Here is a 27448-nt window from a genome sequence, read left to right as displayed (position 1 = left end):
TCCTGCTGACCTGTTTTATGAGATTGTTGCAGACAACACAGGGGGCATTTAAGCTGTTTGCAGACAGGCATCTAGTGCAGCTCAAGCCACCTCACAGCACCCCTTTAGCTTCTCCCTGCCACTCTAGGAAGGCCTGGTTTTTCCTTAAGTCCTATACTCAACCAGCCAGCCTTCTGCAGGTGCTTCAGGTACCATAAGGCATACCAGACAGCACTAAGCACCTATACTTAGTCAGTGGACATGAGCCTTTGTTGTCCAAATGGAATGCAGCTAGGGAGGAAATTCATGTCCTATGTGCCAGCTGAGTACAGATGTGCTGTCCCAGCTCTTGTGCCCTGGGAGACCTTGTTGGTGCCATCAGCAGCAACAGAACAGAAGTTTCTGCCCAACCCCATCATTTTTTTCCTATTCATTCCTACAATTGTTTTGGCACTTGTGAAAACCCACAGAACAACATTCAAATCCCTCCTTTAAAGCATTTTCTTCTACTTTTGTATTCTGGGAAACCTTTCATCACCAGTTGTGACAGAAAAGCAATGGATGGCTGGCCAACCCTACACCTCCACTGACCAAAATGAGTATTTTTACTTTTCCCATAGCTCCATCATAGAGGAAATTGCAGGTTGGGCATGAAGGTTTGATTGTCAAATATACATATGGTCATATTCAGAGTGAGTATTTTTGTCTGAGTTGAAATAGCCACAAGTGCCACTAGATGTCACAGCTGCTTCATTGTTTAACTCCTCTCCCAGGGCTGTTAGAAGTTTGGCTGAAGAGTGAAAGAAAGGACTGTGCAGCAAAACAGAACCAGGCTCCTGTCCCCAGGCCACTGTTGGAAGATGCTTTAGGACTGCTTTTCTTGACTAATGACTTCATGCCCTTGCTGAAATCCTCAGACTGGTCGGGCTTGAAGGGAACCTGAAGGAAGCAGAGAGTCAGGGAGGAGAAGGGCACAAAAAGCTTTGCTGAAGGCAGGAAATCAAAGTGACCACAAGGATATGACCTTCTCTATGCTGATAATTTCACTGTTGGAAAGAAGTCACATTTATACACTTTTTCTAGGATTAACTAATGGCATTTACCTTGGTGCTGTTGATGCTTGTCAGTTGGAGCTCATGAAGACCTGCTTCCTCCTGCTGAAATAGTTAAGAAATAACAAAAACAAAAATCAAGCAAACATAATGAAGCCAAACTCAGGTTATTTTCTGTCAAAGGGAGCTAATTTTAGTGCCACACTGCTGCAGAGATTGGCTACATCCCTGCCCTATTCATGCAGAAAGGCAAATAACTGCATCATGAAGAAGCCAAGTGAATGGCAGGGGATGAGTATTCTTCGTCCCTCCTCAGAGCAGCCCAATGTCTGTCTCCTCTCATGTCACCCATAGGAACCTGTTCATTCTCCACATTTAGCTCCGAGGTTCCCACAGGAGGATACATCTTTTCTGGAGGTTGGTTCAAACTAATTATCTCCCACAAACCTTCAGAGAATTTTCCTTCTCCTGAAGACACTGCAGTTAGAGCAGCAGCCTGTGCCATTGCTGTGCACGTGGAAATCATAACAATGCTGGAAAGAATTAATTCAGTTATTCACTCTGTTGTGACCAATAATTGCGCCTGTGGATTCTGTTTTCACTCCACTGGCAACACTTATGTTACAAACAAAACCAAAACCGAATTCCTGTGAAATTGCTATGAAAGCATTCCCTTAAGGGGAAAGCAAAAATAAAAACAAGGAAAAAAGAATAATAACAGTGGAAAAAAAATTTAAGAGAAGTCAGATGTGGTTCAGAAAATACCTAAAGACAACTTCCAGGATGAGCTAGCTTCTATGGCCATATGTCATAACTTTAACTTTGTCCCAGACACCTTGGCTGCAAATCTCCTGTTCTGTAGGAAGCTGCTACTAGGCTGTTGGAAGGCCCATTGTCCATGGACACCGGCACCTCTGCAAACAGCATCCCTGTCTCCTGGAGCAAAGCAGCATCTGGCAGGATATGATTAGCTTCAAAAGCAGCCTCTAAATTTTAGCTTTGAAACAAAAGTCAACATTCTTCCATCCCTGGAACACTCAAGGTTGGGGTGGATGGGGCTCTGAGCACCTACCTACCATCTACACCCAAAGCTGTAGATGTAGGGTCATTGCAAGGGAGTTGGACCAGATGATCTTTAAAGGCCTCTTCCAACTCTAATGGTTCTATGATTGAGCACACACCTTGCTCTCACTGCTACCTCTTGTCAGAGCTGCCAGATGAGTCTATGGGTCAGATGGAGGATGTCTTCTGCAAATAGGGACAGCATGGTGTCATCACACAACTCCTACTTCATGGTCTTAGTGGGAATTGGTCTTATAACCCCACAGAAATCAATAGTCAGAGGATTGGCATCATAACCAGCAACTGCAGTAAGGTTCCCTATTTATACCTGGAAGAAACTGATGGAGGAAACAACAAACTAACAGCGATTTCTCTCCTCCAACCCCATCCTAACAAACCTGGCATGGATTTTGGTCTCACAGCCAGCAGTGTTCAAAATAAAGGTGATGGGGAACATTCCTCCTGATGTGGCTTCCTTCCTTCTGCACTGTGGCTCTTCAGCTCAGCAAATTTTCTAAGGGATGCTTAAAGAGAGAAGGAGAAATTGTAGAATCCTTGGAGTTGGAAGGTACCTGTTAAGGCCATCTAGTCCAACTCCCCTGCAATGAACAGGATCACCAGGTTGCCCAAGACCGTATCCAGCATCACCTTGAAAGTCTCCAGGGATGGGGCATCAACAACACCTCTGGGCAACCTGTGGCAGTGCCTCACCACCAGTCAGTGGTTGGAAGGTGCACTGTGAAAAAGTGCTGGGCTTCTTTCAGCAGACCGGGTGTGTCAACTCCATCCAAACACCACTTAAAGGAATATCTAAAAGTTGACTAAAAAGCACACATTTAAATGTCAGTGTAAACCCAGCTCTGACAAAATATAAAGGCTGCCTCCCTCCTCTCTTCCAAATCTGAGTGCACATCACGAGGTGACTTTAATCAAAGCCTGGAATTTTTCACTTGGAAACTTCCAAAGGATTTGAATTTTTTTGTTGTTGTTCTTTTTTTTTTTTTCCTTGAAAAGAAACAAATGAGCTCATTTTCCCCACTGCACTTTGTATATGCTATTCACAGCAGTGAGAATTCAGTCCTAGAAGGAAGCTGCCATGCCCGTGCTCTCTAGCTCTCTAGTGGGCTTTCTCATATCATAAAGTGGCTGAGGTTGGAAGGAACCTTAAAGCCCATGCAGTTCCAGCCCAATCCTAACCACTAGATCAGGCTGCCCAGACTTGGTGGGAACAACTCATACTAATGAGCTATGATGTGCTTAATCTCAGCCCAGAGCAACATCAAAACCCCTATCCACAAAATAGCCTTTCACAGCATCCGTAGCTTTGCACAGCTTCGGCTTTCCATCATGTTCAACAGCATTGTATCTTTGTTCAAATGCTGACCTAAATAGAATCATACAATCATTAAGATTGCAAAAGACCTCTATGATCATCGAGTCCAACCCCAACCCATCACTACCATGTCCACTAAATCTTGCATGCCTTCTCCATGCCCAATCCCACAAAATGTTAAAATTTAACATTTTAATGTTAATTCTGTTTCTGTATAGGGCAGGAAAGCTCCCACCTATCCACTGTGATAATGTGCAGGCATCTCCTTTGCAGTCCATTGCTGATGAATTGTCTGCAAACCAGATGTACGCAGCTCACATCTGCAGAGCCACACAACCCTGGGATTGCTTTGAACTCTCGTTATTTCTCACAACATCCATCAGCATAGAAAGTCTGCATGCACCAAGATGGCCTTGCAGACTCTGCTACACTGCTTCCAAGGCAAAAATTAATCAAAGGAAAACCCAGTTTAATTCCATCCCTAAAATGAAATGGAAAGGTGCAGGAGCTTTGTGTCCCACTGTGTTAATTCTTCAATATCAATACTAATTTTGTTCAGAATCAATAGGATTATTTACAGGTTTGCAATTACCCAAGCCCAAGTATTGAGGAGGGCCACATTTCTCATCCTACATTCCCAACTGGACATACCCAGATGATTTGGGTTGAATAGGAATGCAGCAATAGGAAATTTGTGCCTTCTGCATTGATTCTCCCAACGCTGTTCATCCTTTTTTTTACCATAGGACCATCCACTGTGCCCATGAGTGCTATGTGGCAAATTGGAACAGATGGCAGTGCCCCAAATTGCTCTTTTTATTCTTTTGTATATAATTTATTGTTCCTGCTTGATTAGACTGGAGTACCTAGGTTGATGTCATGGTCTTTTGGATGTGGCTTTTAATGCTAAGTACCCAAGATGAGGGAAAAAATTAGATGTCCATTAACTAAGATTTAAAATAGCTAATTAAGATAACAGCTGATGCATAGCTAAGCAATAGTTAAAATAAATAGCTGGTGCATAGCTAAGCAATAGCTAAAACAAATAGCTGATGCACAGATATATGCATCATCTTAATGGTCTGCAGAGAAACAAGTAAATTAACAATACTGTGTGAAGGAGAGCATGGGCTGTAATCATATCTCGGATAGCTGTCATATTCATAAATCTTAATTAGTCAATGATGACAAGTCAATTATAAATATGTACTTACAAGAGGAAGGCCATGAGAAAGTTAGATATTTTCTTCCGCTTTATCAATTATTTGCTGGACTTCAGTCATCTTCCCAGTGTAATCGTAATTTTAAGGTGTTTTATTTAAGCTGTCTTAAAGAATTTTGGTATCTTGAGCAAGTAGGCACGTGTATTCATCAAAGATTTGGATGTTGCCTTAGTATATGTGGAAAGTATCACATTTGGTTGCAATTTGTGCTATGATAAAAATACAGAGCTATTCTAAAGATACAAAATACACTTGAATTACACACATGAAGATTTTATTTTATTGATGGTTTTGGAAAGGGTTGAATCCAGTGTTGTTTTCTGAAGTTTTAGCAATGGGCAGTGATTTGTTCACGTTAATTTATCCATTTCTCTAATTACTCCTTGACGTGCCCTTGTTATCCCCGTTCCCTGCCAGGAAGCCCCACTGAGCTCATCCTGGCTCCAAGCAGCTATGTGACACTGCAGCAGCATCAACACCCCAAAATCACACAGTCACAGAATAGTTTGAGCTGGAAGGGACCTTTAAAGACCATCTGGTCCAACCCCCCTGCAATGAACAGGGACACACACAGCTCCATCAGGTGCTCAGAGCCCCATCCAGCCTGACCTTGAATGTCTCCAAGGACAGAGCATCTACCACTTCTCTGGGCAGTCTGTGCCAGTGCCATTATTATCCTTATGGTAAAATAATTGTAAAATAATGCTCCTAAAGACCAACAGGCTTATTTGTCTTGCAGAGCCACAAGTGAAATGACTCTGGCCTTAATGTTTGGAAAATGCAGATGGAGGTGGAAAAATGAACGCCTGCACTTCACTTCTGTACTCACATGGATGGACTTTGTGTGTGTGTACTGCAGGTGCATGGAGTTACTGTCCTTTTTATGACCAGATGCTACTGTGGATAGGGTAATTGCTGGGGAAAATCTATCTGCTTCAAGATCATTAGGAGTTCTGCTGCTGAGTGAAACACCACCACAGTTTTAACCTGAACACCGATTTGCAGCATCACTGCTGTGAGAGAGCCCCGACAGCATTAGGTAAAATCAATGGGAATGTTAGAAATAAGCCATTAAAAGGCAAACAACCTGCCCAGGTCTTCTCTGATCTGCCTCAGTGCTACTGAGAGTTGCTTTCCTGGGGAGGGACAAAAATGAGTTTTTTCTGTCTTTGAACATCTCTTCTGTTGATGCTGCAGGGATTGGCAGCAGCACTAACAAGTGAAATGCCACCTGTACACATATAAGAAATATCAGAAACAAAATATATTCCCTATCAAAAGGAAAAAAGAGGCCAATAATGTTTCAAAATATTTTCTGGAAAGTTTCTCATTATTGAATTTTAAAAATCTTTTAATTTTTTTTTTCTTTAAAAATGAAATGCATTTTAAATGTAAACCTTTATATTTTCAGGACAGTATTTTTATCCAGAAAGCATTGCTGACCCTGATGTGCACCCAATAAAGGATGGCAGTTAACCTTGGCCTGCAGGGTCTTTAAGGCTGTGTGAGACCCAAAGAATCATAGGAAGACTTGGGTTGGAGGGATCCTTAAAGATCATTGAGTTCCAACCCCACTGCTGTGGGTAGATCAGGTTACCCAGGGTAACCTCATTGGGCTGCCAATTTCCCACTGAGAAGAGTTAGAATTTAGATTAAAAACAGTTCAGAAGCCATCTGTATTCCCCAGTGTGTTGTGTTTTTCTTTTGGGTCTTCAAATCAAGTCATCAGGTCTAAAGAGACTCATTTACAGAGGCATAAAAAGTAATTTTTTTATTTTTTAGGTTTTTTTTTTTAGTTGTAAGTGTACATCCTGCAGGTGCTGGTGGGACAAGTTCCCATAGGAGTTCTAGAGCCTGAGAAAGTCCAAATCCAAATGAAAAACACACTTTACTAGCTTGGTATAAGACTTAATGTATGTGGGTCTGGGCAGCCTAGTGTAGTGGTTGGCGACCCTGCCCATGGCAGGGGGGCTGAAACTAGATGATCTTTGAGATCCTTTTGAACCCAGGGCATTCTATGATTTTCTGATTCTATCATACAGCATAAGTTGAGGGGTTTGTGTTTGTTGTTTTTTTTTAATCTTGCTTTATCCTAGTGATGTTTTCCCAAAACGAATAGCTGTGCCACTGACTCCAGTTCAGTTTTCTGCCTCTAGCTGTCGAGATGGCTGAGAATTAACCACCCTTAGAGATTTCTACTGAACTGACTTTCAGTGGATGAGAGCACTGCAGGAGGAAACTCAAGCATCCCTACCACTCAAGCAGCAGCATGAATTCTAAAGATTTCCTGTATCCTGAAAAGCAGTATGATAAAGATTGGGCTCTGGGAGGGGGGCAGGTGTGCCAGGAGCGGTCAGGTCCTGTCTATAATAGATGGGATGAGCTGACTTGGCTCTTTCCATAGGGCTTCATGCTTGCTCAAGCTGCACGCATAGCTTTTGATTGGCAAGTTGTATGGACAAATGCTATTACTGATGCAGTAAAAGTAGGAATAAGTTGCTCCTGTTCTTGCTTTCTCTATTTGATCAGCAAAACACAAGCAGAGAGAGATCGATAGACAGAGAAATGTATTAGAGCAGATGTATTTGCCCACGCCTCGCAGCTGTCTGGCTCAATAGCAATATTGATCCTGTAAATAATGACATCCCTAAAATATTGTCTGTATTCTTCAAGCAGTAAATGTAGGCCTTGGGGCATGAATGTCTCCAATGAATGCATTTCACTTAGGAAAGGCATCACTATCCTCTACAGATCACCTGCAGGATGGGCTCTCTCACAATGACTGCATCTTATTTATTTCTCTTGCAGTATCAAATGAAAAGCAGAAAGGTAATCAGATTTCTTTTCCCTCTTTTTTAGTATGTGGTCCAAAATTTATTTAATCCAGAAATGTTGAAGTCTTCTAAACAGCCACTGACTGAAAGAGGCTTATTTGTCTCTTTATAACTAAAATATTCCAAATCTGGAGGATTTAAAGCAGCAAGTAGGAACACCGCACATTTAATAAGGAAGGCCTTGTATTACAGAACTGAAGAACCCATCACAGCTCTACCAAAGTTATGGAAGACTGGCCAAAATACATGCTCTGCCCTTTCTTCCATACCTGGTGACTAGTCATGAGGGTTCAGTACTGAGGCTGGTCCCGCTTAATATATTTATTGATGATCTGGATGAGGGGATTGAGATCGTCTCATTAAGATTGCAGATGACACCAAGGTGGGAGGAAATCTGCCTGCAGGTAGCAATGCCCTACAGAGGGATCTGGATAGACTGAGGCCAGTTGTATGAGGTTCGACAAGACCAAGTGCTGGGTCCTGTGCTTTGGTCACAACGACCCCATGCAATGCTATAGGCTTGGCCCAAGTAACAGAGTGGGTTTGAAATGTAGGTGCATTGTACCTCTTACTATCTCAGCAGAGAAAAATGTTGAATAACAACTTGCTCTTCAATAATACCAGAATTTGGGTGTACAAGATTTTGGCCAGTAGCTGACAGATCTGGATTCCTTGCTGGACTGGTCCAATCCTCACTAAAGCATACATTAACTCAAGAAGAAAATAGAAAGATCCTCTTTGAAAAGCTACAATCCATTAAGGATAAGAGGAAGGCAAAGCTCCTTTTTCAAACAAGAAATTAAGGTAGTAAGACAAGTATCACAGTGTACTGTCTAGATTTACAGTGGTGGCTTTCAATTTAATTTGTCATTTCCAAATACATTATGTTGGAATTAAACTGGATGTTTTATTAGAACCTGATTAGCAGAAGACTGTGCACTGTAGCAAGCGAATTACTTACGAGCTACTGAAATTAAGGCTTTGAAAATGTTTTAAGGGAATTTATGCTTAATTACCAATTTTGATGTTTGATGTTAGTTTGTTTTTAATCAGCCTTGCACTGGAAGAGTACCATGAGGGAATGGGGAGGTTGGTGTTGGTGTACAAAGAAGGGATGATCCCAGTTGCAGATACTTTGGCTTCTGTGATATTTATATGCATGACCAAATTTATGTGCACATTTTTACTGATATAACATTAGATTAACTTTGAATTTGGAGTGATTAAAGAATATTCCTAATTCAACATCCCAAGTTGAACTGGGTATTACCAGCTCCTCAGACTTACTGATTACATCTAGATAAGCAAAGAGAAGGCTCTCCTTGTTTGCAAGATGGTTCTGACTCTATGTTTAAAGGATATTAGTTCTCGTTATACCTTACTAATACTCCATTACAACTCATTTTTCTCACTGGTTATAATGTGCTCATGTTCTCTTTATCACTTGGGTTAGAATCATTTGTTTTAATAAATGCAGCAGACATACTCAGTGCTGCCTGTTTAATTATTTTCATTTCCTTCTATATCAGGTTCCACAGTACAATAATTATATCAGATCATAAAACGAGACCTACAGAGACAACACTAAAAACCTGACCGGTGGTAAAACTTGTTTGATAACATGGAACAAGGTGAAACACTTTAACTAAACTCTTAATTTATTTCTCCTTAGTTAATTCACCTTAATTAGATAACCTGCTAACCAAAGGTTAATTCAATCGTACCCAAAGCACTCTATTATTATATCTGTATTACTGTTCTTTTTTTTTTTTTCTTTTTGAATGATACTACTGCTTTATTTCCTCTCATCCTCATTAATTTTACTGCTGCTGTTGATCTTCCTAGAAATGTTTGTTTTCTCCAAGGCCAAGCTAATCCATAATTCAGTGCAAATGGCCAATCAGCTGTGCATTACTCACAGTGCAGAAAGCAATGCCAGGGTTTGCGTGCAGGGATGGATTGCAAGCTCTCACCATGAAAAGCATTGGGTAACAGGGAAAGGTAACAGGGAATGCTGCGATATCGCACCCTAAATATTCACAGCTCCCCTGCCTTGGGCACTGAAAGGACATCCCTTGCCATTTGTTTCAGATTTGTTTTGCAATGTCATCTTCGAAAAATATGTCACTGCTCTTCTTCCTGAGCAGATATGGCAGCCTTGTTACTACAGGCCTCTTGAGGCTGTTCTGGAAAGCAGCTTAAAAAGTTGAAGTCAAATCAAAACCAAAGATGTTAAAATCAAATGCAACAAACACAATTGAAAGGAAAGCAAGGGAAGAGATTGTGCTATGCTACATTTGTGTGGCCTCACCTCAAGTACCGTGAACAGGTTTGGGGACACAGTATAAGGATATAAAACCACTAGAGAGCATCCAAAGGAGAGCTGTGGAGATGGTGAAGGTCCTAGAAGGTAATGTGTATGAAGAGCAGCTGAGATCCCTTGGTTTGTTCAGTCTAAAGAAGAGGAGGCTGAGGGGAGGCCTCAAGACAGCCTACAGCTGAGGTGTTTTCTGGTAGCAACAACAGAGAATGGCATGGAGTTGTGTTAGGGAAGAGTGGGAAAGGACCTTAAATGCCATTCAACTCCAACTCCCTGTCATAGGCAGGGACACCTCCCACCAGATCAGGTTGCCCAAAGTCCCACCAGACATCACAGAATCACAGAATGGCCAGGGTTGGAAGGGACCTCAAGGATCGTGAATCTCCAAACCCCTGCCACAGGCAGGGCTGCCAACCTCCACAATTAATACTAGACCAGGCTGCCCAGGGCCCCATCCAACCTGGCCTTGAACACCTCTAGGGACAGGGCATCCACAGCCTCTCTGGGCAGCCTGTACCAGTGCCTTGTGTTGGCAAGAAGGGAACCTGCATCAAAATCTGCACAAAACCTCCAGAACCAGTTCAGACAGCAATCTTTCTCCAGCACTGCAGATGTTTTAATTCTAACCCTGTGGTACATTGAAATGCACATGCAGCCCACGGCCTCTCTGCTCAAAGTTCCCCCAGCAGAGAAAGCTGTCACAGAAGTACCAGGCTGTGCCACAAGCATCTTAAGCACCTAGAGAAGCTGAAGAATTAGACCTGCTGTGTTCAGGCTTAGATTTAACGAGCCCCTGCTAAGCACAGAGCTGGATGAGATCATATTTGGTTCGAGGCCAGAAAGAAATGGTGCGGTAATGGTTTCATTGGCTTTTTGAGAAGGGGCTGTCTGACTTCAGAGAGTCAACAGCAACACTCTTCCTGCTAATCTCATTTTCAGAAGCGTGCTGTGTGAGAAGAAGCTTCCTCACAAAGTTTTGCTTGATTGCTCTCTGTTTATCTAGAATTACATTAGGAGCCCAAGACTATCAGAAAACAGCCCCTGGCAATCCAGACGGAGTTGTGATTTTGTGAACAGCTTCAGCAGCATCAGATTTGCAAGAAGAGAAACTTCAGCACTTCCAGCAAGTTGTTGGCTGGATGGTAGCCAATTTGGTCACTGCAAAGTGCTTCAGAATTAACAGAATGGATGTGCAGAAAAGGCAAAATTTAAAGAAAGATAAAAACATTTTACACACACAGGTTTCAGACATCAGATTTAAGATGGGTGCCATGGCCAGTGCTGCAACTAACAAGTGATGGTTAGAGAATCTGGTTAATTTAAAATAACGTAGTGTATTTACCTTAAGCAAAAAGAAATCAAATGCTGCCAGGTCTGGATGAAGTGCCCATGTAAGGGGAAAATGCAGACAGAAGCTTTTAATGGAATCAGAGCACAAGTTAGTCTCAACAAGTATTTTGTGTTGTTCCCAAAATAGTCACCTTAAGATGAACATCTGTTATAACAGCTCTTTATTTCAGTGTTACACAAAAAGAGGGCTTGCATTTTGACACCATAATCATGCAAAGCACCTATACACAGAGAACAATATGTTGAATGAGTGTCTCTCTCCTGCTACATATGGTAAACTTAGGCAGGAAGACTCAGTTTTCCTTGCATTCCACTCTATCCTTCTACAAATCAACCAGCTGCGAGAGGTGATCATTAACCTTCATTCTAAACTAAATAATTTGCCACTGAACACTGCCCTAAAATGCTAAAATGTGCTTTTGTAAACTTCATCAAGTGCCCAGTTCTGCTCTCATTATACAAGGATGAAATCCTGAATATCTCCAGCTACTGGAACAGACTTTAATCAGAGGTACTAGATTAATGCAGTTGTAGAACAGAATTTGGCTCAAAGGATGAACGTCTCTTCCATACAGAGGCCCCAAAAAGGCCCCTATTAATGTCCCAGACACAGGGATGCAATGTCCCTAGGCTCAGAGATTTGTCATGTGCACAGAGGATTAACTAGACATCCTGAACTATTAAAAAACAGTGGTATAGAAAAATAAAAGGCATAAAATACCGAACCAAAAAGGTTCCAAATAAGGCATCAGTAGGTCCCAACTGGATGTGCTCCTATTATGTACATCATCCTCCCAGCCAGAGTGGTTAAGGATGATTTATTAGGATAGTAACATCAATCACTGAGCACTAAGAGTGACCCGGAAAGTTCAAGTTTAGTTCAAAAAAAGGAAAAACAAAAACCAACAAAAGAATTCAAAAAGTATTCTTTTTTTTTTTTGGTAAATATCTCTTAGAAAATAAAATAAAAACGTTAAAGCAATTCGTTTAACTGATTCTTTAAAAAAAGGACAACATTCTTGTAAAGTAAAAATATATATATATATATCTGGAAATAGAGCATCTTTTTTTTTTTGTTTTGTTTTGTTTGTTTTTTTAAAAAGACATTCAGTATCATATCAGCGGATTCAGATCAACTCCCCGTCCACCTTCTGTGATAACCGCTGCTCGTTAAGGCATAACGTCAGGTTGGCACCGTTACGACAGCTGAATCAAACTGGCCGAAGGCAAAGCAGAGCAGGCAGAACTGCCACCATCAGCGAGGCTGCTTCTCCCGCACGCTGACCGAGCCGTCCTCCATGCCAAAGTACACCACCTCCGCCATGTCGATGAACAGCCCCGTCTCCACCACGCCTGGGAACAAGAGTTCATGAGCCAATTAGTCAATTAGCCAGTTAAGCCATCCGGAGGGACTTGGATAGGCTGGAGAAGTGGGCCTGTGAAAACCTAATGAGGTTCAATGAGGCCAAGTGCAGGGTGCTGAACTTGGGTCGGGGCAATCCCAGGTATTTATAAAGACTGGGGGAAGATCTCCTTGAGAGCAGCCCTGTGGAGAAGGACTTGGGGGTTCCTGGCAGACGAGAAACTGGACATGAGCCAGCAGAGTGCACCTTCAGCCCAAAAGGCCAACTGTGTTCTGGGCTGCATTAAAAAAAAGGTGGTTAGCAGGGAGAGAGAGGTGATTGTCCCCTCTACTCAGCTCTTGTGAGGCCCCATCTGCAGCACTGCATCCAGGCCTGGGGCCCCCAGTACAAGAAGGACACAGAGCTCTTGGAGTGGGTCCAGAGGAGGGCACTAAGATGATCAGAGGGCTGGAGCAGCTCTCCTGTGAGGAAAGGTTGAGGGAACTGCAATTGTTTAGCTTGGAGAAGAGAAGGTTCTGGGGAGACCTCGTGGCCTTCCAGTACTTGAAGGGAGCATAAAAACAGGAAGGGGAACGGCTGTTTATGAGGGTGGATTAAACTGAGACAGGGGAGGTTTAGGTTAGATATTAGGAGGAAGTTTTTCACACAGAGGGTGGTGACACACTGGAACAGGTTGCCCAAGGAGGTTATGAATGCCCCATCCCTGGAGGCATTGAAGGCCAGGCTGGATGTGGCTCTGGGCAGCCTGGTCTGGTGGTTGGTGACCCTGCATATAGCAGGGGGTTGAAACTACATGATCATTGTAGTCCTTTTCAACCCAGCCCATTCTATACTTCTATGATTCTATAAATACTGCCAGAGCCACCACAGTGCTGGAATCTTCTTAGGTGTCTGACACGGGTGAGCTTTCATCAGCCACACAGGGAGCATCTGGGAAGTCTTTTCCTTGCAGCTGACCCCAGAGAAAAATCTCTCCACAAAGTAAGGAACAATGTTAAGACAAAGTAGATCTGATACTATCTCTGCAATTTGTGGCCCATTAGCAGATGTACTTTTGGTTGAATTTAATTACATAATTATGGGGTGCTCTTAACCTCACAGTGGTCACTGAGCCACAGTCAGATCCCGTAACCACCTAACAGCTTCCAAACCAAGCAGATGGAAGACATGAGCCAGCTGCATGGGTTTGCATAAAGCCTCCAGGCTTTGCTCCCATCCAGCAGCAGACTCCTTAGGAAAAATCTGGAAAAAATTCTTCTCTGAAAGACTGGTGATGCATTGGAGTAGCCTGCCCAGGGAAGTGGTGGAGTCGCTGTCCCTCGAGGTGTTCAAGAGCTATGGAGATGTAGGACATGGTTAGTGGAAATGGGTTGGGGATGGGTTGGTGGTTGGATTAGATGATCTTAGAGGTCTTTTCCACCCTTAATGATTCTATGAATCACACTGAAACTTCCTCTGGGAGAGGGGAGAATATCCTGCTTCTCACATCGATTAAGGCTTTAATACCATAGATACTAGGACTGCAGAAAAGCCCATGAGAAGTTAATCACATTAAGAGGAGTTAAGGGCAAGATGGGTTCAAAGCCAAAGACCAAAGAAGATGGAAAAAAAAAAGAGCATCAGAGTGTTGCTCATGCAGTTGGTCTTTCTTACACAGAGGAAAAAATGGTCTGGAGATGTCATTATCTCTATTTTGAGGCACATGAAATCCTCCAACAACTCTAATGTTTGCAATTCACAGTGATGCACAGCTCTGCAGCCCTCAGAGTCCTTTCAGGTGGCAGCTTGCTGACACACGTGGCACTCAGCTTGCCAAGGCCCCCAGAGGCAGAGGCCACCAACACTCAGAGCCAGCACCAAGTATGCTGGGCAAGTCCTCGTTTCACCAACAACTCCTGCTGCAATCCAGGACCTGTATGTAAGCACTCATATTGGTTGCTTGCACAGCCAAGCCTCAAATCCAATTCCTACCAGATGAATACACTCCAAGAAGGCTGAAAAAAAAAAAAAAAAAAAAGTAGGACAAGGCTACCACATGCAAAGTGCACAGAGCCCTGCTACCACCAGGCTTTAACAATTCTGCTCTTCCACTCCTGGGCAGGGAAGATGATCTTTTCCCCTTAGTAGGCTCACTTATGAGCTCATGGTTAAACCACAGCATGCTGAAACCACCTCCAATCTGTCTCTTTCCCCTTCATCCCTCTCGGCTGAGATGCAAGAAGGAGCCTGTGAAAAGACTCTGTGTTTTGTTTCTGCAGAACCAGCCACTGTTTCTCTTGTGCACAGAAAGAACTCTAATAAAACACATTTGTACAGTCATGGACTGAAACTACATTAGGGTACAGAGCACTGCACCAGGACAGCCCTGACTAGCAGCATCCACCAGTCTATTTACATCAGACACTGGTTTGTTTAGATCAGCTCTTGCCAAAGGTATTAACCTGCCATCTACTGTTGGCTGTGAGCAAGTGCCAGGTAATTATTCAGACTGCAAAGACATCAGGACAAGCCAAGGCAGAGGCAACACACAAGCAGTTTGCTCCTAGATCCAGAGAAAAGGAAATGGGTATGTTTTCAGCAAATCAGCCTTCTAAAAAGCATTGAGGGAAGCAAAGCTAATAAACAGAAGCAGCCTGAAGTAATCAGGGACAGACACTTCACTCAGCCTAAACCCATGGCTTCAGCCCAAAGTTGTATTCTAATCGTGGTGCTGCTTTGTGCAGACGTGGTGGTTTGTGCAACAGGATTCCACCCTGTTCCTCCTCTGGTAAGACACAAAAAGCAGTGAAGCTAATGGTAGCTCTGCTGTGAACAGTAGGGGGCAGACAGCTATCTGGGATAAACTCAAAATATTGAAGATGCACTCAAAAGCCAACCAGATTCAAGAGCAGACTTTTACCAAAATATCCAGCCAAGATAGCCAGATGGGGCTGAGCAAGCCTTTGTATGTTGCTTTGCTGAAGCGTCACCACCCTAGAGTAGACCTTAATGATCCAGAAACAGCTCTGGTCTGCACAGCAGGTCTCATGCTCCTTGCTCCCATGGTGAGGGATTTCTAGTACAGACCAAGGCTTAGCCAGTTTTTGGTCTTTAACATCACAGACATTACCTGGTATCATTTTTATGGCAGTGTTCACTTCGCTCCACTCGTGAACCTTGTCAAACTTCCAGTCCAGGATGAAGTTCCCATTGTCTGTCACCACGGGACCCTGGGAAGCAAACCCATGTCAGCACCACAAGCTCCTGTTGTACCAAGCACAGCCTTAGACCGGGAGCCATCCCTGCTGCAACAGTGTAGAGAAGGTCATCATTTGAGTAAATAAGGGCACAGTCCACTGCTCCATACAAACAATAACCCTGTAACCCGTTGCCCAAGGTAGCTGTGCCTTCCTTGTTCTTCTGCCTACAGTCCACAGATAATCACGCAAAAGCTGGAAAAATTGATATGATTTCATTACTGGGATAGAGGATCCTTTTCACAAGAGCAGAGCTAGAGGAATGTCCTTAACAGGCAACTATAGGCAACCGAAGCCCAAACAAGACTTCTTCACCCCCGTGATAAGGGTAGGCTGCTGCATGCCATAGGGAGGTTTTGGAGATGAAGGACTGATGGCCTTTGTTGTCTCAGATGTGCCCAGCACTCTCTCAAGCCCCAAAGTTGGGTCCTTTCAACAAAGATAAGACAGCTGGGGCTGAGAATAAGGTGTTTCAGCAACCCTGAGCAGGGTTTGTAACCACACATGCTAGGAAGGACCAGGGGGTAAGACCACAGCATGAGACAGAATCCTCAAAGGACACAACTCATGCTGCAGCATTGGGATCTGCATTCCCCAAGCAAGACTGGTCTTGAGCTCATGGAAGACAACTGGCTTTCTCTTCTCAGGCTCCTAAATATAGCTCCTCAACCTCTTGGGCTAGGGGATTAAGCTTATTAAAGGTGTTAGCTCCAGATGTAAGTGGAGACAGTCCTCTCTTCCTTTGCCACATGACATGCATTGATCAAGCCCCATTGTTCAAGCCAAGATAAGACAGTGGAGACAAAGCAGGCTCCGTTTTTAGTCCACTCTTGCTCTGTGTGGCACGCAGCAGCTTGGGGTCTCCAGGAGCTGCCCACTTAACTCAAGCCACTTTGACAGCACAGACTGACCTCCAGCCTCTAAACATTTCTGCAGAGCAACAACTTGAGTATTTGTGAGATGGAGGACCCAGCAGGACAGAGAATGTTTCCACAAAAAAAGCAACCTGAGCTCTGGATGGCAAGTTGTTTGTGGCCAACGAGAGACACAGGAACAGCCACCCTTCTTCTCACTGTTCAGGGATGTTTGCTCTGGGATACATAAGACTTATACAAGTAACCCCAACATCTAAACACACGGTTCATTAAGTACAATTAAAGGAACCACATTTGATCAGATGAATGATCTTTTTCTTGCCACACTCAGTGGCTCTGTTGGGCACAGAGGTATCAGGGACACTCACTGCTTTGCTAACAGCCATCCGCAGCTCTGCAGCACCTCCAAAGTTTTTGGTCAGGGCTCTGGTGACAGGGACATAAGCCATAGGGATGACTTCAATAGGGATTCCCTTCTTCCATTGCTCCCCGAGGCTCTCTGATTTTTTCCTGAGGTTTGAGGAGGGATCAGTGTCAGACATTACATTGTCACCACCATTAACAATGCACTTATCAAATTCTTTCTCACAAACCCCTCAGGTGTAAGGCCCTGGAGGGCATGGCAATCAGTTTGCATGTGCACTCATGTAGGAAGAATCAGTTTAGTGCACGAAGCTCTGCTCATAAGCCCTGTTTTGACACATTTTGGACAGGCAGGATGGAAGTTTTCAACAGCCCTACGGCTGCATGCACAGAAGGGTAAATTTATTCCATGCTGACAAGCACTATGCTCAGAAAAAGCAGAGCAGCCTTTTCCCCCCAAGCTCTGCTGACTTCTAAGTAGGCCTGCTGAGATGACAATTAAGGAAAAAAAAAAAAAAATTCAATTGCTGAAGCACTGGGAGTTAAGCTCATTTCCACCAATTCTTGTTCCCCTTACACCTTAGGAGGAATGCAGCCGAACACAGGGCCATCCAAATATTTCCACACAACGAATAGTAATATTTTACCTGTAATCAGCAATAACAATGAAGCATTTTGCATATCCTGCAACTATCTTCTCCTGTGTCAAGCAACCACTGCAAGAGAAAAAAAAAAAGCCAACAAAACATTAGACTGCTCCTCAGTGCAGCTCAGAGGACACCCAGCACCTGTGCCACATACAGACACATAGACAGCAAGGCTCACCCGCCTCCTTTGATCAGGTTAAGATCAGAGTCCACCTCATCCGCTCCATCAATGGCAACATCAAGCTGTAGGAAGACAAGAAACTCAGAATGAAAATCTCGCCCGGTTCACTGGAGTTTATGCCAGCCCAACCAGAGATGAGTGTCTGGTCAGCCACCCAAGGAGACCAGCCCCAGCTCAACCACAAGCATGCAAAAATCGAGAAAAGAAACAAAACAAAACCAACTGTTGGCCTGCAAGGCAAGTCTCTTCAGCCTCCAGTTTTCTCAGCTAACGATCTGTGTGACAGCTGGGGTTTCCTGGCAAAAATGTTTGTGACAACACTTCAGCAATGCAACATCCCCTGCCAGCAAGCCCCAGGCTGGAAGAGGAGGCCACCAGCTTAGCACCCTTCTTGTCATTTTAAGCGACCATCCAGAGATGAGCACTGCCCTTCTTGGTCACCTCACAGGATCAGCAGATGGGATTTTAGAGCATCTGCAGCCTCACCTCAAGCACTGTGTGCAGTTTGGGGCACCACAATATAAGAAGGAGATGAATATTAGAGAGCCTCCAAAAGACTATGAAGGTGGTGAAGGCTCTGGAGGGCAAGAGACACAAGGAGTAGCAGATGTCCCTCAGTTTGTTCAGCCTAAAGAAGAGAAGACTGAGGGGAGGACTCAGGACAGCCTACAGCTCCTCACAGGGTGACCATGACACAGCCTGGGAGAACAGCATGGAGCTGCATCAGGTGAGGCTGGGTGTTAAGAGAAGGTTCACATGGTGGTGGGCATGGAACAGGTTCTCCAGGACACTGGGCATGGCCCCAAGTTGCCAGATTTAAAGCAGAGTCTGGACAATGCTCTCAGTCATAGGGTTTGGATTTTGAGTGGTGCTGTGTGGAGCCAGGGGTTGGACTCTGCGGTCCTTGTATGTCCCTTCCAACTCAGAATATTTTATGATTCTACAATTCAGTGATTTTTGTTTCGTGGAAAATGGAGGAGCGTGGTTCAGCAGACAGGGACAGTCTCCTGCCCTTGCTCTGTACTGGCCTAGGTCCTACAAGTCACCATAAATCAATCTTTCAGCCAGACCACAGCTTTGAGGAAACTACATTCAGGGAAAAACAACAAAGCCAGTTCGCTCACATTCAGCAGTTTTTGTCCTCAGCAAGGACAGATGAGCCTGGAGCTTTATGAAGGACTGAGTTAGAGGGAGGTCAGTAGAGTTTCAATCCTGCATTCCCACTTACCTCTGGATGTCGGTCCAGGTCACTTAGTGTTAAGCCGTTCTGCAGGATCAGCTGACGGGCCTGTGCACCAAGAACACAGCAAACACTATTTACCAGCAGCAGGAAAGGAAATCAGACTTGTCGTGTTGTTCTCCTCGCTGCCACATGGATGGGGGCTGCAGTGCTGCATCCTGAGCTCGCTGAGAGGCTGCAATCAGCAGCAGAAATGTATGGCATGGAGGAAATGATGCTTCCAGACCAGAATTTTTTCATCAAAATAATGCTGATTTGAACTGAAATTGCTTAGATGGTGCAAAGGGATGGGGCTGCATCCAGGTCACTCCATACTGAATAGCATGGGGCTATCAGCCTGGTGGGAAACACCTGTATTTAAGCATGAAGGCAGGTATGGGATTCTCGAGTCCCCTCTGATTACCTCTGGCTGAAAAATCGGAGCAGGAAAACAGAATATTTACATCATATGGGACTAACAGTGAAAGTGTTTTTCATACTGAAAAGAAACAAACAACAGAAAAGCACAAAAGAAAAGCAAAACTCATAGAAAAAGTGTGGAACACCTCCTGAAACAGCTCTTTGGCGGCTGTGATCTATTTTTTTCAAAGCAGCTGTGAGTTTCCCTCTAGTGGCAGTAGAACACAAAGCACCTGCAGTTACACTCCCTTTGGTCCATTCACTGGCTTCTTAAATGGAAGTTCAAGCTCACAGAACCTGAAATGAGTTAAATTTTACATCTTACGAATCATTGCCTGAGTTAGACCTTGCACAGAACTCTTCTCAAAGCTGAACTCTGGCTATTCAGAGAAACGTGTGTCACAGCCTAGAATTCATCCCAAGCTTTACCTGCTAACAAAGTGCACAAGCTATACATATTGGCATCCTGGAAACAATTACAAGAATTAGCCAGGAGTAGTCCCAGCAATGAGATACAACCCCAATCTTTTACATCACAGCAGCACTCCTTAGCATGCAGTTTTAAAACCCGTGGGCTGTGGGCTCTAGATCATACTATGGACTAGGCTTGCCCTATAAGAGCTCACAAAATAGAAAAGACTGCCATCAGTGGGTTTACACTCACAAAATGGTGTTCATGTACAAAGATTTCAGAGATCTGGGAACTGAAAGCATTGAAAAACACTGTGCTGTACATGCAGGCTGGACCCTTAACAAGTTCAGAGTCAGTAGTGTGGAAACGAGGTGGCTCTCTTCAGGCTCTCTGCTTGCAAGGTGATGAGAGCAGACTGGCAGGAACCAAAAGCAGAGCTCCCACAGTAGGGGACAAAGCAGCGGAAATTGCACAGCACTGGCCTACCCACAAGGACCAGGTTAACCTCATTGCCCAGCACTGGGAATCCAATGCAGTCCAAGGCACATCAGCTGGCTGGAAGGGTGGGTCCTTTTGGGATTAGATGAGTGACAGGTTGTTGCCAAGACTGGCTTTGCTCCATGCTCTCGGCAGGCATCCAGGTGAAAAGAAGAAACAACGCAAAAGCCAAGGGATGGATACTTACCCTGACACTAGCTTTAGTGATGGTGATGGAATAACCCAACCTTACAACAGGGAAGGGAGAAGAATAAAAGCCCACTGAAAGCAATTCTTCCTTGCCAATGACCTCAGGCAGCCATTTATACCTGTACACAGCAAAAATAAGATGCTGTTTTGCTGTCTTGGGAATGCTTTGCTCCTAACTGGTAGAGGTTGGGCTACATGATCTCAGTGGCCTTTTACAACCTTAAGGATTCTGTGAGGTCTAAGAGGCTGCACAAGATATGAATCAGCCCCGTGCTCATGCAGGTGGAAGACCTACTTCTACCCTTTACCACCAACCATGTTGTTTCACCGCTAAGAAATTCTGATGTTACATGAACACTTCAAGGCAAGGCAGACTCCAGCCTACACTCACCATGTGATCTTTATCAATATTTTCTGTAAGACCTAGCAACTGAACCCAAAGGAACTTTCCTGGGTTCAAATGGCACGTGACATCCCCGGGTGGGGATCACTTTAGACAGACTGAAGAGAGATTGCCACCGTAGTGTATATATGAAACAGAAGTCATTATAAGTCCGCCAGGGGACAAAGGTACAACCCTAGAATCCACATCAGGACCAAGAAAAGGATAAATGCCCAATTCACTGACTGGGGCACTGTCATCTAGCCTTGAAAACCCTGCAGGTGGTCTCTGTCCCGCCAGCTGGTGATGTCACCTTTCCCTGCCCTAAGGGAACAAGGTGCACAGCTGCTTATCAGCAGCACATTTCCACCTCAGGGAAATGTGGCAGAGAGAGCAAAGCCATTTGCCTGAAGCCATAGAAGCAGCTCAAAAGCTTTCTGAGCAGCTCTGTTTACCACTGAGCCACATTTTCCCTCTCCCCACCATCTTTCTCAACAGCTAGGTTGGTAAGAACTGATCTCTGCAGAAGTTGCACTGTGAAGGAAAAATTAAGTTGTCGTCTCTTCTGCAATATTTTGCAAAACCCAGTTGATGTACTCAGTCAAGCTCCTCTTGAAAACACAAAAGCTTGCACCAAGATTTGTACAACTTTCAGGGTCTGATATGGAATCAAAGGAGATTTTTGCATCATGTGCTTGGTTCACCACTGTCAAAGGAATGACCATGTATGTGAGCACCCAGACTGGAATAAAACCAAGGAGGAAGGAACTTACCTGGAAAGACGTAGGGATGCAGACAATTGTCAGGTTCTCTTGTTTAACCCGCTCAGCTGTAGGAAGAAAGCAGAAGACTCGGTTTGTTCACTGCAGAATAAAAATCACACCAGCTTTCTCTTTAAGAAATCTCAGTTCAGAACAGCCCCTCTGAATCACTGCAATTACTTGCTTGGCTTGCAAATAACTCAGTCACGCTCAAAGCACAAACAGGTGCCACCCTGCAAAGCTAAGGCTCCCTTTTCACAGAAATGTTTGAACACCCATCTAAACCCAGCCCCTGACACACAGCCATTAACCTCTGTGTCTCCAGCAACAGAGCAAGGGTTGTGCTTCGTCAGCAAAACATCACCTGGGAACTCAGCCCCACTCCCACTCGCGCTCCATTAGACAGGTTTTGCTGTGCTCCTTGTGAACAGAGCTGCAGCAGCTGTCTGAGTTTTCTGGCTTGTTGCCTTGGGGACATCATGTCCACTTCTTATGAAACGTTTAAATATATAGCAGGCAAATGACTAATAAAATATTGCACTAAATGGGAGGAAGTATTTCCTCCCTCGGGTTAACCTCTAATGACTAAAATCTATTACTAAGATACAATTATGGACAAAATGTTATTTTAGCAAATATAATACTTAAGGATGAGCCAAAAGCCTGAGAGTCAGCAATGGAGCAAAGAGGTGGGCTGTAAACTTCAAGGTAATCCCACTGCCAGGGTTAAAATGTAATACACAGAGCTGTGTGCTGTTAGAACTCTAATCTCAGTACACTCAAAAAGTTGCATCTGTTTAGAGATGGATCCAGTGTTGAAGTGGGGAATGGCTGTAACACTGAACCAAACCCAGACTGCTGAATGGCAGCTCTCAAGCCACCTCCCAGACAAATCTGTGCGTGGGGTGATGTGGGTGCAAGCAAGCAGGTCCCACCCTGATCCTATGTTTCCTTTGCTCAGTTCTAAGCCCTGCTCTGGGCCTGCTCTGCCCAAGGAGCTGGGGTCATGCATGTAGGACACTCTTAGCTCTGCTTCTAAACAGGAGCCCCAAGGCTGAAAAGAAACTTTAGATTTCAATACCCTCTGTAATGAGGCTCGATGATAATTATCTTCACATTCACTTTGCAAAATTGCATTTCCCTCTCTTGAATATTTTGCGAAGAGGCTGAAATGTTCTGAAAGACACCTTGAGCTAACTAGCCCCTCAGGGCAAGCAGATCAACCTAGCTGTAGGGTATAAAAAAGACGCAGCAAGATTTCAACCCTTGTTCTGCTTATGCCTCAGCAGGACCCTCAGTGTGAATATCGTGGATGTAAGTAAGCAGCATGAGCTGCATACAAATGGGTTAACAGAAGCAGAGCAGCTGCATGGCCCAAAGCCACAAAGCAAGTCAAGACATAGCAGAGCTGGAACAAAAAGGGAGATTTTTAGCTCCAGCTTGCAGTGGGTGCCAGTAAAGTTCATTCCCTGGCCCTCCAGGGAGAGCAGGTGGCAATGCTCAGCCCTGCCAAGCAAAGTCAAGGAAACCATTCCCTGCTCAGGTCTCCATGTGCAATCAATTCGGAGCACGAACCTTCAGCTTCAAGGACAAAGCAATGGGTGAATACCCCTAAAGCATGAGCTCCCAGTCCTGATCATTTAGGGTTGGTTTTCAATTAGCTGAGGGCAGCTGGACAAGAGGACTTCCTGCAGCAGGGGAGCATCCTACCTAATCGATGCACTGCATGGACAATTGTAGAACCACTCCCGATGCCAAGAACTTGGTTGTTCTGCAAATCAAAGAGAGACAGAGGAGAGCTGTTAACAGGGCTTCTGCTTTTCCCAACAGACTCTGCATTTTGCATACATGCAAGGGGACACCACGTGTTAGCATGCTTCAGACATGCAAGTGAACTCTCTACAGCATGGCAGGGCTGCTGCTTCCTCTAGGAGAGGGTGGCTGTGAGATTTTAAGCAATTCACCGACTCCTTAAAGGACACATGGTCACTAAACATCATTGTGCTCTGGCTCTTGAGGCGTTCAGTGCATGTTCACTGCTGGTTACTGGCAGCCTCAGCACCAGTACAGAGTTTGAATTCCAACTAATCCTTGAGGGACTGTGATGAGGTCAGTAAAAAGAAAGCGGGGCGTTTCCTCCCCCACAAAAATCCAGTGCAGAGGAAGAAGACTGAGAACCACTTCCACAACTTTCACATCACCACACTTGCACAGGAACTGGCAGCTCAGCCTCTGAGTGCTGCTAGCCAGCAGCAACTTTGAAACAAGCCCCAGCCCTGGCACAAGACAAGCCTTTTCCTTTTGAAAGCAGGCAATAGGAAACCATCAGCTCTGCGGCACAATGGCAAGCAACACAGCACTCCATCCACAATGCTCCTGCTGGAAAGCCAGGAACTCCACACTACCCACAGAGCAAAAAGCTCAAACAACCTGAAGATAACATCTCCCAAAGAAGCCACATAGTAATAGTGCCGGGCTGCTGCCAACAGTATGGTTAGTAAACAATACGAATGCAAAGAGGAGAGTAGTGGTTCCTAGAAGATAATGAACACCATCCTCTAGAAGCGTGTAACCGGCTGCCAGAGATCCAGCGACACTTGAAAGATGGGTGAGCCTGGCAGTGTGTGCTGGAGAGGATCACAGCTCAGCCCTGGACTTTCTCTGCTTCTGGTCTGGTTTACAGATCACTGTGGCCTCATCCACAACACACACATGCTTCTAAAGCATGCCACAGGCTAAGGGTGCATGGATTTATTACCTCCCAAGAGGATGCTCTATATAAATCTGCGGTTATTATCCTCTCAACTTCCCATCCAGCCAGAGCTACCTGCCGCCTCTTGTACACTCATTTTCAGTGTAATTGCCCCTTCTCTGGATGGGATCCAAAGCTGAAATTGACTTAAGGAGGCACAATATCGCTACAGAGACTTCAGATGCTCAATTTCAACCCAGCTGGAGTTGCAGTCACATAGCTGCTGAGTGTCACTTCTCAGACGTTAAGCAGCTTAGGAACTATCCTCCATGTGCAACAAGTTGTGGACAGTGCCATAGCTACAGCATTTCAATCAACTGAAATGTTACTGGGACATGAGCCTGCCTTGAAAGGTGGAGTTCAGGGCATTGCAGTCCCCCAGGATTAATGATTTCCCTCTTTTCTGCACGTTGAAAGCTTAGAAAAAAATAAAACAGTTCTCAGAAACCCAGCATAGAACAAGTCCAGCCCTTCCTAACCAGCGTGACTTTGCAAAAGGGGAAAGGAACAGGTCACAGCCGTATGCTTGCAACACTGCCAGCAGCACTACTATGGGAGAAACCCTATAGCACCCAGTGTCTCTGGGTTTCCCTTGCCAGAGCCAAGCACAGCAGCTGCAAGGGGAGAGGAGCAAGGCTCATTTTGGCCATGTATGAGGCAGTTTGGACTCCTTGCCCTTAACTCTCAGGGCTGGGACAGCTTCTTGAGTGCTTTAAAGGGACAGTGAGAGCCTCATTTTCCTCTTAGGTATCTTCAGTCCACTGTGGAAGTCATATCTACCTTTAATTAAATTTTAAAAAGGGACACAAAAAGCTCTCCTCTGCTAATCCCCCTAAGTTCTGCCATGGACTGCCCAAGGAGCTTCTCTTTGGGATGGGTGCAAGCAAGGATAACAGCCCCAACGCCAGAGTGGAGAATGAGAGACTTGTCCTGCACAACCAAGCCTGAACACAGCAGCACCTTCCAAAAGGAGTCTGCAGCTGTGTTTTTGAAGTCAGCATTTTTGAAGATTACACGGCTCCTTCTGCTAACAGTGATAGCAACGGCCGCGCACAAAGCTGTTGCAAAAAGCAGCTGCACCTTCCCGATAGAAGTTGAAGAGAAGGCAGATTTTCTGCAATAGCTGAGAGTATCCAGCTGTTCAGTGGGGACTCCAAACTTGCTTCTCCACCACTGCTTCATACCAACTCACACAGCAAATATTGCAGTGCTACTTCCACTGCTGCCTATTTTACTGAATCGTTAACCAGACCCTCAACTTTAATCAGTTGGATGCAGACAGAAACATCACCATAAGTTTGCTTAACCACAGAATAGCGCAAAAGCCCAGCTTTAGGAGTCACATTTTGCTGCAAAACCCAAAGTGTACAACTCCAAGGTTCACTTTCAGCCAGGAGCTGATGCACACCAGGTTCCCATCACCCAGACAGCTTTGGAGGAGGAAGGAAAGGCTGTAAAACAAGTGAAATATTTATGGGACAGCACAGAGCCTAATGGCAACTGGGTCTGGGGGCAGCAGGAAGGAAAGGGTTTTTTTCCCCTAAATGTTCAATCGGGCTCCTTGATGCCCTTTCACCACTGCTGTTGCAACATAGCTTGCACAGCAAACATTGTGATAAACCACCGCTCAGCTTTAACCATTGACCCTCCAAGCGCTCACCATCAGCCTGTGCAGCTCCAGCCGTACCTGAGCACGGAGGGAACGATTACAGCCCGGCAGAGGACTGGGAGCACCCCTGGTCAGGGCTCAGAGCAGCCCAAGCTTTGGGACAGGCGCCCGGGACAGACCCGAGCTCTTCCCCCAGCCCATCTCGCAGCGGTGGGCAAAGGGAAAGTTATGAGGCGCGAGACCAGGCTCCTAACTCGTGCGAAGCAGGGAAGGCAGGGGATGAGAAGCCAGCGTGCCTCACCTGGACGTGCTTGTCCACCGCCGCGCAGGCTGCCAGCCTCTTGGCCTCCTCAGCCATGGTGCCGCCGGGCCGCCCGCGGCTGAAGGCTCTCCGCCCGCCGGCCCTGGCCCTGGCCCTGCCCCTCCCCGGCGGCCGGGCAGCCAGGGGCGTGCTGCGGAGCGGGCCGAGCCGGACGGGGAGCCGCATGCCGCCGCGGCCCGCCCCCGGGGGGCTCTCCCGTGCGGGCTGCAGGCCTGGGCCGTGCCGGCTCGCTTCCACTCCTCCTCCACCTCCTCCTCGCCGTCCTCCTCCTCCTCCTTCGGGAGGCTGGGACTTGTAGTGCGGCGAGCCGCGAACTACAGCACCCACAATGCATGACAGAGCGCGGCGCGGCAACGCATCTGTGCGGCGGTTTGTCACTGAGGATGGAGGGTCGGGGCTCTCGTGTAGGGTGCACGGAAGTGTTTCCTCCTGGGCCCACAGCGCCACAAGGAGCTGGAGACGTTGGAGAGGATCCAGAGGAGAGCATGAGAACGTGCAGAGATGGAGTGCCTCTGCTATGGAGACAGGCTGGGGGTGCTTAGCCTGAATGAGAGAAGGTGCTGGTGAGATTTCAGTGTGGTCTTAACAGTGCCTAAAGGGTTCTCCCTACAGGAGAGATGGGGAGAGATGTTGAAAGGGACCCGAAAGGCCATCTAGTCCAACCCCCCTGCAGAGGGACACCTACAGCTCCGTCAGGTGCTCAGAGCCCCGTCCAGCCTGACCTGGGTGTCTCCAGGATCTGCACCCACCACATCTCTGTTTGTGGCCAGCAGGGACAGGGAAGTGATTGTTCCCCTCTACTCTGCTCTTGTGAGGCCCCATCTGGAGTACTGCGTCCAAGTGTGGAGCCCCCACAAGAAAGACAGGGAGCTGTTGGAGAGGGTGCAGAGGAGGGCCACGAGGATGATCAGGGGACTGGAGCACCTCCCCTATGAGGACAGGCTGAGGGAGCTGGGCTTGTTCAGCCTGTGTGGGGTGACCTCGTTGCAGCCTTTCAGTACCTAAAGGGAGCCTACAAACAGGAGGGGAATCAACTCTTTGAAAGGGTAGATAACTGTAGGACGA

At 45.6% G+C, this 27448-nt stretch overlaps 1 protein-coding gene across 2 annotated transcripts; it reads right to left on the bottom strand.

Annotated features, from left to right (window-relative positions):
* Positions 1–838: 838 nt before the first annotated feature.
* Positions 839–26755, bottom strand: RPIA (ribose 5-phosphate isomerase A). Of its 2 annotated transcripts, XM_090139881.1 has the most exons (10): positions 26363–26642; positions 23411–23471; positions 21713–21768; positions 19048–19107; positions 17817–17881; positions 17639–17707; positions 16997–17138; positions 15627–15726; positions 1083–1136; positions 839–918 (listed from the first exon to the last, which is right to left on the bottom strand). In XM_090139881.1, exons 1-9 carry the CDS (start codon positions 26546–26548, stop codon positions 1114–1116), a joined length of 762 nt encoding a protein of 253 aa, XP_089996007.1. In that variant the 5' UTR covers positions 26549–26642; the 3' UTR covers positions 839–918; positions 1083–1113. The 2 variants fall into 2 exon arrangements, with proteins under 2 accessions (XP_089996007.1, XP_031444045.2); XM_031588185.2 differs by lacking the exons at positions 839–918; positions 1083–1136 and adding an exon at positions 11298–12506 and having other exon boundaries at positions 26363–26755.
* Positions 26756–27448: the final 693 nt, after the last annotated feature.

This window comes from Phasianus colchicus, chromosome 4 (assembly GCF_987193195.1).
Source record: "Phasianus colchicus chromosome 4, bPhaCol1.hap1.1, whole genome shotgun sequence".
Classification (NCBI taxonomy): Eukaryota; Metazoa; Chordata; class Aves; order Galliformes; family Phasianidae; genus Phasianus; species Phasianus colchicus.
This window is presented reverse-complemented; position numbering and strand designations above follow the sequence as displayed.

What these genes read in the sequence shown, in the direction of transcription:
- RPIA (XM_031588185.2), bottom strand. Translation starts at nt 26,548, where the DNA reads ATGCGGCTCCCCGTCCGGCTCGGCCCGCTCCGCAGCACGCCCCTGGCT. An exon ending in CGGTGGACAAGCACGTCCAG is followed by an intron (nt 23,472 to 26,362) that starts GTGAGGCACGCT and finishes TTTGATTTGCAG; the next exon opens with AACAACCAAGTTCTTGGCAT. An exon ending in ACCTGGACCGACATCCAGAG is followed by an intron (nt 17,882 to 19,047) that starts GTAAGTGGGAAT and finishes GTCTTCCTACAG; the next exon opens with CTTGATGTTGCCATTGATGG.